The following is a 13,947-nucleotide window of genomic DNA, read 5'->3' as shown; positions in this document are numbered from 1 at the left end:
TCACTTCCTCCACCCACTGCAAAGTGAATGGTCCAGCTGTTATTTCACCCGTAAACACTGAGAATTCATCATTTATCCTCACCTGCTTTTTCATGTTAAAATCAGACACGACCACTACTACTCCTAATCTACTATTACCATTTTTGAGATATCTGTGTATATTTGTAAATAGCCATAATAATCACTCCTTACATAAGATTCAGCTATATATTGAGTTAAATCACTTCTCTATTTTTCTGTCTCAATTTGAATAATTTAAGATCTACCTCTGGTGCTTCACACAGCCATGGAGGCAACCCAGGAAAAGGCACTATAACATTCACTACCTTATTACTAATTCCTGTCCTTTCTGCTTGTCCGTCAATAGTCTATGCAAAACTTCTGATTTCCTTTCTTTCCTTTTCCCAGAATGGATCTAAAAGCTGTTTCATTGGGTGATTTTCTCCTGGCCCTTGTGGGTTTACCCAATATGTTAACACAAGCGGTGTTCTCAGTTCCGGAGGTGTCTCTCCCAACTCCACTTGCATTGCCACTGATCAACCTTAATGATTGACTTTAATTATATCCATTTTTTTGAGCACACAATGTGATGCTGATCCATATACCATTCTTCCATAGTCCAGTGTTGATCTTATTAATCCTATATATATATATATATATATATATATATATATATATTGCTTTCAAGGATTTTCCATTAGCACCCCATCCCTTTCCTATTAAACACCTCACAGCATTTAACACGTTCTTACTTCTGGTTATTATTTCCTTAATGTGAGTCTTTTATCAAACCAAATTCATGAAAATTTAAAGATATCCACACTTTCTAATTCTATTCCAGAAAGTTTTAGTTTCAAATGTTGTTCTATCATCTTCCTTGTGAAAAACATTATTTTGGATTTCTCTGCTGAAAATCTGAATTCCCATTTTCATGTCCAGTCTTCCACCTCACTCTGGTATTGACTCTGGAATATATGTGTTATAAATTCCATGTACCCTCCCCCCTTTTCCACGTCACTCCTTCATCCAAAAATAATGATACTCTGATACTACTATATAGATTAGAAAATATATCATGAACCATTATAGCAAATAATGGACAAACAATACTTTCCTGAGGGGTTCCATTTTCCACAATGTGTTTACTTGCTTCTCTACATCAAAAGAAGAATGCTACTATGCTTCCTCTGTTCAATTGAGCCATCCTCACCTCATGTTCTAGACATAAAACTGGATCTGTGATTCCTCTTCTTCTCTTAAGCCCACTCTGATATTTAAAACAACTGCATCTTGTCTCAATGTAATATATCAGTCTGTGAGGTAAACACTATTGGTCTATAACTTGAGAGATTATTAGGATTTTTGCCTGGTTTACATATTGGAACTATGATTTCTTTTCATGCTTTAGAATGATTTCCTTTTTCCCCATGCATAATGAAATAATTTTAAAATAACTTCCTTGCCTTTCTCTCAAATTAGATAACATGTATGATCCTCCCTAAGGAATGTTTTCTTTGCCTTCCCAAGAACACTCGTCAAGTCTGTCATGGTGAACATCACATTTAATGCACCCTCAAAATTTCTGTCCATCTTTAATGCTTACTTACTTAATGCTTCCAAGTTCTCTCATAATGTTTCCTCTCTTCTGCTTTTCCTTCATTACTCATATTGTCAGAACTGTATTTTCACTAAAGTTTACATGAGCATTTCCGCTTCCTCACCATTCGATACTGCAGCTCTCTCCCCATCACATCACACCGAGTATCCAGTTTCCCTGATGATCCCATTCATTCTTTTTATCATCTTTCAAACTCCTTCAATGGGTGTTTATATTTCTACAGATTCACAAAACTTCCCCCAATATCCCTGCTTTACCTTTCAAATTGTCATCCTTAGTATTGCTAGCATCTTTTTATACTCAATTAATTTTTATGTGTGCTGTGTAACATTCTACGTGCTCTATTATGATGTTGCTTCCCCGCATTCTTTTGTCTACCATGGCACCATTTCCTCTTTATCTCTATTCCATTTATTTAGTACATTTATTGTTGCCACTGTCATCCCTTCTCCAACCTTGTCACAAAAGATCCACATCCTGATTGATTTCCATATTCTGTAATTCCCGATCATTTATTTCTTTAAATTTTCCCCAGTCAGCCTTTTCAAATAGCCAGCGTTCCAGCATTCTTTCCTGATCTGTCACTATTTCCATTCCTATTCTACATAATGATCACTGCTGATTGTTGTTTCTTTCAAAGCCTGCCATCAACACTTTCCTGTTTAAGGTCCTATAACTAATATTAAGTCAATCGCTGATTCAGAGCCTGCATTAAAATGTAGCATTGTCCCATTGTCCCACTTGCATCATTTATACATTCCAGATTTTTCTTTTCCATATGTTCTTATCTCACTGCTCCATTAATATCATCATGCTCCCCCCCACTGTGCTGTGTGCATTAAAATCCCCACACCATATTGTATTTCCCTGGGCACCAATTTGCTCCAGTGAACCTACTTCTAATTTTTTACAAGGATTATAGATATTAATGATTTTAATTGAACCGCCGATTCTCCATACTGTACTCCATACTCCATACTATGTACACTGGTTGTTCTCCTTTCTTTAGCTCTCTAGATTATCAACCCCTTTTAACAAAAGTTGTACACCCACCCGCTCAACAGACACAAAATGCTGGGGGAACTCAGCAGGCCAGGCAGCATCTGTAGGGAAAAGAACAGTCGATATTTCGGGCCCCTCTTCCATTCACAGTATAATTTCTTACACTGTCATATTCAGTAACTATAAAATTTAGTATTAGGTTAAACCAGGTTTCTTGCACACAAATCACATCCAGTTTCTCAGCAAAATCCCTCCTGTAACTCTTAAATTCCTCTCCATCATCTATTAAACTTCTAGCATTCTACTGAAGAATTAACAGGATTAGTATTTGTTACCTTGTAAATAAGCCTCAAGACTTGGATCATTCTTTTCAAGTAACCAGCATTCCAGCATTCTTTCCTGATCTGTCACTATTTCCATTCCTATTCTACACAATGATCACTGCCGATTGTCGTTTCTTTCAAAGCCTGCCATCAACGCTTAAAGTCCTACGACTAATATTAAATCAATCGCTGATTCAGAGCCTGCATGAAAAAGTACCATTGTCCTACTTCCATCATTTGTATCATTTTCACCCACCCCACCTCTCCAAGCCCCCACCCCCCTCTTCTTGTCCTCCCCCTCTCCTTGCCCACCACTTCCCCTCATGCCCTCCCCTCTCTCCACACCCACCTCTCTCCTCGCCCACCCCATCTCCGTGCCCTCCCCCTCTCCTAGCATCCTCCCTCTCTCCTCACGCCCTCCCCCCTCTCCTCCCCCCCGCGCCCACCCTCTCCTCGTCCTCCCCATCTCCTCGCCCTCCCCCCTCCTAGCGCCCTCCCTTTCTTCTCACGCCCTCCTCCCTGTCCTCACCCCCCCGCGCCCTCCCTCCTCCTAGTGCCCTTTGATTCCACATTTATCCCATGTTCCCAACCCTCTCCAATCCTTGGATCCCTCAAATGTTGGCAGTTCTTCCCTGGCTGGACCTGCGCTCCTGGGATGCTTCCCATCTCCAGGAGGTGGGAATCTGAGCCTCCTGCATTCCAGCCACACATGAAGCAACATTAACGACACAGTGCTTGCCTTTTTAAATAGAATTGAGGATTTATTTTGCTTGTGCTTTTGAGTGAGGGTGCGCGTGCGTTTTGTGTGTTATGTGTACATGCTGTCCTGGCAATGCCTTTGTGCTCGAAACTCTGTTCATAGAAGTAAACTGTGAGCTTTTAAACGTTGCTGTCTTGTATCACCGTGCAAAATGGTTGCAAAGGGTTAAAGGAAGGTTCCAGCTGTGGTTGGGCTGCTCATATCTGACTGTCATCTTCCACCAGCTCCTGGATGTTACTGAGCAGCAAACTGAAGGCAGGTCGATTCTCTGCTTTCTGCAACAGACAGCAAAGGGACACATCGGTGAAAAATGAGGCAAAGCCTGTGAGGAAAGAACTGACACGTCAGATTAATTCACTTCAAACACCACAGAGCCATGATTCGAGCTCAGCACAGAGCATCCAGGCCATCATACCTACGGAGTCATAGAACAGAGAAAAAGGACTTTCTGCACCCTTTGTCATACCAGCCATATTATCCATCTAAAGCACTAGGAAAATCCAAAGCAACACACACAAAGTGCTGGAGGATCTCAGCAGAGCAGGCACCATCTATGGAAAAAAGTAAACAGTCGAAGTTTCGGGCCAAGACCCTTCATCAGGACACTAATCCCATTTACCGGCACTCAGTCCATATAACCATATAACATATAACAATTACAGCACGGAAACAGGCCATCTTGGCCCTTCTAGTCCGTGCCGAATGCTTACTCTCACCTAGTCCCACCGACCTGCACTCAGCCCATAACCCTCCATTCCTTTCCTGTCTATATACCTATCCAATTTTACTTTAAATGACAATACCGAACCTGCCTCTACCACTTCTACTGGAAGCTCATTCCACACAGCTACCACTCTCTGAGTAAAGAAATTCCCCCTTGTGTTACCCCTAAACTTTTGCCCCCTAATTCTCAACTCATGTCCTCTTGTTTGAATCTTCCCTACTCTCAATGGAAAAAGCCAATCCATGTCAACTCTATCTATCCCCCTCATAATTTTAAATACCTCTATCCAGTCGCCCTTCAACCTTCTATGCTCCAAAGAATAAAGACCTAACTTGTTCATCCTTTCCTATGTAACTTAGCTGCTGAAACCCAGGTTACATTCTAGTAAATCTCTGTACTCTCTCTATTTTGTTGACATCTTTCCTATAATTCGGTGACCAGAACTGTGCACAATACTCCAAATTTGGCCTTACCAATGCCTTGTACAATTTTGTCATTACATCCCAATAGCCTTACGTCCATACATCCATAGCCTTCTATATCTTGGTGATTCAAGTCTTCATCTACATGCGGCTTAAATGTTGTGATGCTCTGCTTCCAGCACCCCTGAGGTAGTTCATTCCAGATTCCCACCGGCCTTTGGGGAAAGGGACTGAGCCAAGAGGCTTCCCACCTGCATCCACGGTACTTCACATGCTTTCCATCTCCACAACAACTTTCAATTCCCTGGCCCTGATCGCCTCATTTTCTCCATGGATGCCCAGTCCCTATACACTTCTAACCCCCATCAAGCAGGCCTTAAAGCTTCCCACTTCTTTCTCCACAGAAGATCCAACCAATTCCCCTCCACCACCTCCCACCTCTGTTTGGCATGACTGGTCCTACCCTCAACAATTTCTCGTACAGCTCTCCCACTTCCTCCAAACTTGGGGTAGGCTTGGGCACCCTCACGGGCCCCAGCTATGCCTGTCTCCTTGTTGACTACATAGAACAGTTCACGCTCCAAGCCTTCCCTGGTAGTGACCCTCAATTCTTCCTGTGCTATGTTGATGACTGCATTTTTGCTGCTTCATACACCCACTTCATCAACTTTGCCCTCAGCTTCCACTCTGCCCTTAAATTCACTTGGTCCATTTCTGACACCTCCTTCCCCTTTCTTGATCTCTCTGTCTCTATCTCTGAAAGCAACCCGTCTACTGACATCTTCTAGAAGCCTACTGACTCCCAGTTACCTTGACTACACTTCTTCCCACCCTGTTTCTTGTAAAACTGCTATTCCCTTTTCTTACCTCTTCATCTCTGCCACATCTATTCCCAGGATGAGGCTTTCCTTTTCAGGAGATCAGAGATGTCTTCCTTCTTCAAATAACAAGGCTTCCCTTCCTCCACCACTGATGCTACCCTCGCCTGCATCTCCTCCATTTCCTGAACATCCATGCTCACCCTGTCTTCCCACCTCCTGAACAGATAGAGTTCCTCTTGTCCTGACCTACCACCCCTTGAGCCTCTGCCTCTAACACATCATGCTCTGCAATTTCCCCCAACTTCAACAGGATCCTACCACCAAAAATATCTTTACCTCCCCTCCACTCACTGCTTTCCGCAGAGATGCCTCCCTCCACGATTCCCTTGTCCATTCATCCCTCGCCCTGACACAAACACACTAAGTGACAAAACTGCTATGTCTACCCATTCACCTTCTTCCTTACTTCCATTCAGGGCCCCAAAATGTCCTTCCAGCTGGATTATCACTCCAGTTCCTCCTCTACATTGGTGAGACCCGACGTAAATCAGGAGACAGCTTTGTCAAGTACCTCCGCTGCAACCCCCAAAAACAGAATTTCTCAGTAGCCAACCATTTTAGCTCCTGTCCCCATTCCTATCAACATGTCAGCCCAGGAGCACCTCCTCTTTTGCTACGATGCGGGTACTTTCAGGCTGGAGGAGCAACCCCTTGTATTCCATCTGGGTAGCCTCCAACCTGATGGCATGGCATGAACATCAATTTGTTCATCCAGAAAACTTTCCCCCTTCTTCCTTTTCTCCCACAGTCCAATCTCCTATCAGATTCCTTCCTCTCCAGCCCTTTACCTTTCCCACCCACCTGGCTTCACCGATCACCTGCTAGCTAGTCCTCCTCTCCCTCCCCCCACCTTTTCATTCTGGTGTCTTCCCCCATTGTTTCCAGTCTTAAAGTAGGGTCTTGGCCCAAAATATCGACAGTTTATTCATTTCCATAGTTGCTGCCCAGGCTGCTGAGTTCCTCCAGCATTTTGTGTATGTTATTCCATATTCATTCTAACATTCCACATATAAATTCCTTACCCCCTGCTATTAAACCTGTATGCCTGCACCTCTGCCATGAGGAAATATTTCTTGCTCTCTACCCTATTTTGCCAGCTACCTTTCTCACCTGCCAGGCTTCGTCTATCAACCTCAGACCCTTTCGGTTCAGGGTAAACATATCAAGCCTCACAACCTGTCCTGATAAATAAAACCATTAATCTCGGGTAATGTCCTTCTGCAAGCTCTCTGGTGCTCCACGACCTGGATCAGCACGTTGACATCGTGTGGAGGCTTAGTGCAGATCAAGGACTCCATCAGGTGATGCCAGCTCAGGACCACCCATGTTGGAACGGCTGTGGACGAGACGCCAGACAAAGATCGATCCAACCCCGGCTCCTAAACAGACAGACTCGCACCTGCCCCTCCCATACTTCGATTAGAAGTATGAATCCCATGCCAAACAACATCATAAGGCCTTTAGATATAGGAGCAGAGTTAGGTTGTTTAGCCCATCAAGTGTGCTCCACCATTTCATCGTGGCTGATTCATTTCGCTCTCAGCCATAATCTCCTCTCTTTTCCCTGTATTCCTTCATGGCCTGACTAATCAAGAATCCATTAACCTCTGTCTTAACCTCTACCAATGCCTTGGCTTCCACAGCCACCTGTGACAATGAATTCCACAGATATACCACCCTCTGGCTAAAGAAATTCCTCCTCATCTCCATTCTAAATGGATGTCTCCGTGCCCTATGTCCTAGACTCCCCCACCACAGGAAACATCCTCTCCACATCTGGCCTTACAGCATTTGATAGATTTCAATGAGATTCCACTCCCCCCACCTCCCCCCGGCAACCATCATTCTTCTGAATTCCAGTGTATCAGCCCAGAGCCAACAATCGGTACTCATATGGTAACCCTTTCGCTCCCGGAATCATTCTTGTGAATCTCCTCTGGACCCTCTCCAATGTCAGTGCATCCTTTCTTAGATAAAGGGCCCAAAACTGCTCACAGTACTCCACATGAGGCCTTAACAGAGCCTTATAAAGCCTCAAAGCCATATGCTTGCTTTTATATTCTGGTCTTCTAGAAATTTCATTTACCTTTCTCACCACCAACTCAAACTACAAATTAACCTCCAGGGAATCCTGCCTGAGGGCTCCCAAGTTAGATTTTTGAATTCTCCCTCCATTTAGAAAATAGTCTACACTTTCTTCTACCAAAGTGCATAACCATATACATGCTGACACTGTATTCCATCTGCCATGTCTTTGCCCATTCTTCTAATCTGTCTAAGTCCTTCTATAGCCTCCTCGCTCCCTCAACACTACCTGCTCCTCCACCTATCCTCGTATCGTTGGCAAACTTGTCCACAAAGCCATCAATTCCATCATCCAAATCATTGACTTATAACGTAAAAAGAAGTGGTCCCAACACTGACCCCTGTGGAACACCACTAGTTACTGACAGCCAAAGAGAAAACTATTCCCACTCTTTGCCTCCTGCCAATCAGCCAATTCTCTAGTCATTCTAGTATCTTTCCTATTTTATCAGGTGCCTCCAAGTACCCCGAAATCACATTCTTATCAATGAACTTCTTCCCAACTAATGAGGTCAGGCTAACTGGCCTATAATTTCCTTTCTTTTATCTCCCTCCCTTCTTGGAGAGTGGAGTGCCACTTTGCAATTTCCCAGTCTTCTGGAACCATGCCAAAATTTACTGAATCTTGAAAGATCATTACTAATGCCTCCATGATTTCTTCAGCTACCTCTTCAAAACCCTGTGGTGTAGACTATCTGGTCCAAGTGACTTATCTACCTTCAGACCTTTCAGTTTCCCAGGCACCTTCTCTCGAGTAATGGGAACTTCCCTCACGTCTGTCCCCTGACACACTCCTGACAAACTTCCAGCATACTGCTCGTGTCTTCCACAGGGAAGACTGATGCAAAATAATTTGTCCATCCATCTGCCGTTTCCTTGCACCCCATGACTACCTCTCCGGCATCATTTTCCAGCTAATATCTACTTTCGGCTCTCTTTTATATATCTGAAGAGCCTTTTGGTATCCTCTTTAATATTATTGGCTAGCTTACCTCTGTATTCCATCTTTACCCTCTTTATGACTTTTTTAGTTGCCTTCTGGTGGTTTTTAAAAGTTTCCCAATCCTCTAACTTACCACTAATTTTTGCTCTATTATATGCCCTCACTCTGCCTTTTACGTTGGTTCTGACTTTCCTTGTCAGCCGCGGTTCTGTCATCCTGGCTTTAGTACATCACTCAGGGTCTTTTTAACCCTGCAGTTTCTTAGCTCTGTTCACAAGGATTCTACACCAATCCTGTGTTACCTCTTTCTAAGGATTTAATTTCATTTATTTAACCAAAATAACTGCCCTGTCCCCTCTGCCTACCTGACTGTACTTTCAAAACAGTGTGTATCCTTGGATGTTAAGCTCCCAACTATAATCTTTTTTCAGCCGCAACTTAGTGATGCCCATAATATCATACCCACTAATCTCTAACTTCTGTATACTTTTGTATAAGTTCTGTATAACTTCTGTACAAGTTCATCTAACTTCTGTATACTGCACACATTCAAATATGTTATCTTCAGTCCTGCAATCATCACCCTTTTTGATTTTGTTCCCCTTTTACATTGCAACTCATCCTGCAATTTTGCCCTGTCATCAGCTTGTCCTTGCTGGCAGTCTCAGTACACACTGCCTCAGTTTGTGAACCAGCCACCCACCAGTGCTGTCACATTAAGGGATCTTTGCATTCCTCACCTGGGTCCCTCTGTTCCTCAGTACACTCTAGAGTCCTGAGATACATTGTGTGTGTTCCACGCATCACCTCACATTGTTTAGGGTTAAACTCCATCTACCATTGCTTTGCTCGGCTTACCAGCTGATCAATATCATTCTATAGCTTACAACCACTCACCTCACTTTCAACACCACCAACAATCTACATATTTCTGACATACCCATTAAACAAAGCGTAGTGGTCCCAGGATTAATCCCTGTGTTAAACCATTGGTCACAAGCTTCTAATCATAAAAGTAGCTGTCCACTAACACCTTTAGTGCTAATCAGCTATTAATGTAACCTAGATCCCAAGAGCTCTAATGTTTTGAACCAGCTCTTCATGTGCATGTAAACCATATGCTCCAATGACCCCATTAACTTAGTAACCTTCAAGAAACACCATTCAATTAGTCAGATAGGATTGCCCACCAATAGTCTGTTCTGACTATCCCTGATTGATCCATGGCTCTCCCAAGTATAGATTCATCCTGTACATAGGAATGTTTTCTACAAATTTCTCTACAGCTGACATTAGACTAACTGCCCTGTAATTACTTGTTCTAAGACAGTCTTGTCATGGTCCGGTCCAGAGCCTGCATTCCGGGTCTTGATCCGGTCCGTGGACTCCAAACTCCGGGTCTTGCAGCCGTCCCTCCCATCACCCTTAAGCCAGTTAGGATCCTCTTGGTTTAAGGAGGCACGCCTGTTGCCTATCCGGCTGGCAGGTGTTTATGAGGGGTCCTGGGACTGAGCCTAGTCGGGGTGGGGGGGGGGGGGGGGGGGTCGTCCTACTCTCGACCTGTTACCCTGCTTTGAACCTGTTTCCCTGGTAGGCGCTGGTCCCGCGGTTCCGTCCAGTTTGCCTTGCTCGCGCTGTCCGACTGTCCATCCGGTTTTGACCTTGTCGTCCTGTGTTGCGCTGGTCGTCCTGTTTCCCTGTTCCGACCCGTGTGTCATGTTTGCCCTGTTGGCGCCGTTCGCCCGGGCTTGGAGTACCCGCCGCTAGTCAAGGAGTTCTGTGAGTCAGTCTTGGAGTCACCCTGGACCTAGTCCCTTTCCTACCCCTCGCCCCCGTCGGGCAGGTCAAGCCAGATTGCCGTTGCCTGGCAGGGGACTCTGCCCCTTTTCCTACCCCTCGCTTCCAATGGGTGGTACCACGCACCTGCCCAGGTTTCCCACGTCTTGCCCAGGCCTCTGTGTCCATGCCTGGGAGGCGGCCCTGCCAAGGAGTCATGCGGCCTGCCCGAAGGACTCTGCCCCTTTCCTACCCCTCGCCTCTGTCAGGTAGGTCAGGCCAGATTGCCGTTACCTGCGGAGGACTCTGTCTTGCCTCGAACTTCAAGACCCTGCCTCGCCATGAACTCCGGGATCCCGCCTCGCCAGCCTGAACCCCAGCGTTCCCCTTGCACACCATGGTCTCCCCATCTTGTTCTTTCCTCTAGCTATTCCTGACCTGCCCCTAGTACTTCAGTGCCTACGTCCTGCACTTGGATCCGTTCCACGTCCCCTATGACAAGTCTCCTTTCAAACTCCGTAAGTTACCCAGGCCAGTGAAAGCCCTGGTTAGATCCCAGTCTGTGCTGGTTTATTGGTTCCCAATTCTTCACTCCAGCACAAATCCTATCAACTTATCTGATTGTTCCTTGAACTTTAGGCAAGCGAAGTTACTTAGTCAGAAGTCCAAGGAGCAAATAGAAACAGACAATAATCACTAAGCTTGATATATCATTTCAATACCTCTTCCTCTCCCTCTCATTACATTATCCCCATATGGTATGTCCTCTCCACTCTGTTCATACTCTGATGTCTTTTCATGAATGTGACCCCACGTCCAGCTCTCTCCATGCTGCTTTCAGAGGACTGCTCACTATTCATCTTCTGTTCTGCACTGTCCTGTTAACTGGGAGCAAGTGGTTTCCTCTCTTCTGCTGCGGAGCCCGTGACTACTGCTGCCACCACCTCAGGAAAACAATATTGCCCTTCACTGCAAATACCAATACCCATCTCTTCGGTGGGGAGAGGAGAGAATGAGAGAGGGAAGGATGGAAGTAGGTAGTGGGAAGAGAGAGACAGAGAAACAGAGGAACAGCAAGAAACAACGAAAAAGCAGAAATGGGAGGAGAGAAAGAGAAAGGTGAATGTGAAGAAGAAATAACGCTCTGCACTCCATTCTCCTTACTCTCCTCCTTTTTCTCCACACTCCTCACTCCTTACTCCACAGCCTGGGAAATGGGATGCTCTACTCCCATTTAACTCATTGCTGAAGTAAATATAATTCTCTGCAATTTTCTGACTTCATATATCAGAAGTATAAAACAGAACATTTTCTGTTCCTCGCCATCGGAGCTGGTGTTTGTTTCCGTTACAGTAATTACAGGCTGGTTAAAACAGCTGGAGAGTTGGAGCACGAAGAGGTGTTCTTTCCCCAGAATAGATACAGAGCAGTGGTCTGACTGAGTTGATTGGAAAGGTCTCCATTTCGAGGGTGTCACATCCAGAGCCATGAACAAGACAATCATCGATAGAGGTAATGGAATCGATGAGAAATACCATCACTCAGAGAGCCGCTGTACTGTGTGGCTCATTAAGTAAAGCTACATAACACATGAGGATTCAGGGAAGACCAAGTAGGTATAAAAAGCAGACAGTGCTGGAATACACTCAGCAGGTCAGGCAGCATCTGTGGTGGGAGAAACAGATTTACGGTTCCATGGCAGAAACAATGGTTAGGGGTAGGGCAAGTTTGCAAGGAGCCATGGCTGAAGCTCTTTTTTTCCCTGCGATAGATTCTGTGAGCTGGCTTCATTAACAAGGAGGGCCCACTCTGGAAGGGCTTCTACCACTCACTGGAACACAACACAGTAAGAGCAGGGAAAGGCCATTCAGCCCCTCAAGGCTCCCCCTCCAGGATCATGCCTGATCAATGCTGACCCCAACTCTTCTTCTGTACCAGTTCCACATAGCCCTCAATCCCTCAATCATTCTAAAATGTATCATTCTCCACAATAAGAGGAGAAATTTCTACACACTTCAGTTTTAAATGACCACTCTCTTGTCCTGTTTATGATATTCCCCAGCAGGGAAGGATTGCTAGTTCAGGACTGAGCTGTTGGCTTGAGGTGCACACTGATGTCTGCACCTCTAAAGAATAGCTGTAGTGATTAAACCTTGTAAACCATTTCCCTCAGGTGAGCCCCTGTGCAATGTCACAGCCCTTGGAGCTGAGGGATGTGCGTCTGTGAGGTGGGCCTGATTCAAGCACCTGCAGGGAATGGTTGAGGCAGATATCAGAGCCACCGAGAACATTTCAAAAACCAGTGGTTTGCAAAAGATGGCATCCTACCATGGAGAGAGAGGGAACGTGGGTGCTGAAAGGTGAAGGAGGGGGAGGAGGGTTTTCTGCTGAGGGAAAATGGAAGATCCAGAAGGATGGGGTTGTTAGTGTAGAGAACCAAGGGTCGGGGACAGGAAAGAAAGGACGTCGAGTTTGTACAGGGTAGTGAGCTGGTACTGAAAAAGGCCAGGCCCTTACTTCATCCCAGCAGCTGTACATGATGTTGTAGACGTGCTCAGTGGCCTGCTGTGGCCGGTACAGGCGTCGACCCTGGATGATGTGCTCCACCACATCGGCATTGCTGAACCTTTCATACGGAGTTTTTCCCATGGTGAAGATCTCCCACATCAGGACCCCTGTGAAACAGAATACACACTTCAATAAACTGATAGCGAGGACACCACCAGTAAACTCCAGTGATGGTTAAAACAACCAATTCATCTCACTCCAACAGTAATGCAGTGCCTATATCACCTTTGACCTTTGTTTCTCATGGTGCTTCTCGTTCTAACCAATGCTACAACTGTCTCAGCCTATAGGTAGGCTTATTTATCTGTCAGTCCTGTAACAATGCAATCAGACTTTTCCCACCCTGATCATTCTCTCTTCGACCCTTTCCCGTCACTCAATAGGCACAAAAGCTTGAAAAACACATGCCACCAGGCTCAAGGTGAAGTACTGTCCCTTGATCATGAGACTCTTGAACGGATCTTTCATACAATATATTCCAGATCTCCCAACCCACCTCGTCAAGACCCTTGCACTTTATATGTATACTGGCATTGTACTTCCTCAACCACACACACAAAGCTGGAGGAACTCAGCAAGTCAACGTTTCAGGCCGAGATCCTTTATCAAGACTGGATAGAAAGGGAGCAAGCACCAGAATAAGAAGGCAAGGGGAGATGAAGGAGGGGTTGTTGTACTTTATTATGTTGACAAGTACTTCCTCTGTATCAAACACTGTTCTTTAATTCTTCGTTTGTTCTGCCTCACATATTGAGTGCCCTGTCTGGATGGCATGCAAAGAAAGGCTTTTCACTGGACAGTAATAAACTACTTACCATTTACCACCTGCTAACACCTCCGCTCTG

The 13,947-nt window shown here is 45.1% G+C and overlaps 1 protein-coding gene across 3 annotated transcripts in view; it reads right to left on the bottom strand.

The window, feature by feature from the left end:
* Positions 1 to 3,686: 3,686 nt before the first annotated feature.
* btk (Bruton agammaglobulinemia tyrosine kinase) overlaps positions 3,687 to 13,947 on the bottom strand; it is a 214,534-nt gene continuing 204,273 nt past the window's right edge. For all 3 annotated transcript variants that reach the window (XM_073058517.1, XM_073058518.1, XM_073058519.1), the window contains 2 exons: positions 13,052 to 13,209; positions 3,687 to 3,978 (listed from right to left, as the gene is read on the bottom strand). In XM_073058517.1, the coding sequence (XP_072914618.1) occupies positions 3,901 to 3,978; positions 13,052 to 13,209 (236 nt within the window). In that variant the 3' untranslated portion in view covers positions 3,687 to 3,900. The remainder of the gene's footprint in view (positions 3,979 to 13,051; positions 13,210 to 13,947) is intronic.

Source organism: Hemitrygon akajei, chromosome 10 (genome assembly GCF_048418815.1).
Source record: "Hemitrygon akajei chromosome 10, sHemAka1.3, whole genome shotgun sequence".
Taxonomy (NCBI): domain Eukaryota; kingdom Metazoa; phylum Chordata; class Chondrichthyes; order Myliobatiformes; family Dasyatidae; genus Hemitrygon; species Hemitrygon akajei.
The sequence above is the reverse complement of the archived record's forward strand: the minus strand, read 5'-3'. Positions and strand labels throughout refer to the sequence as shown.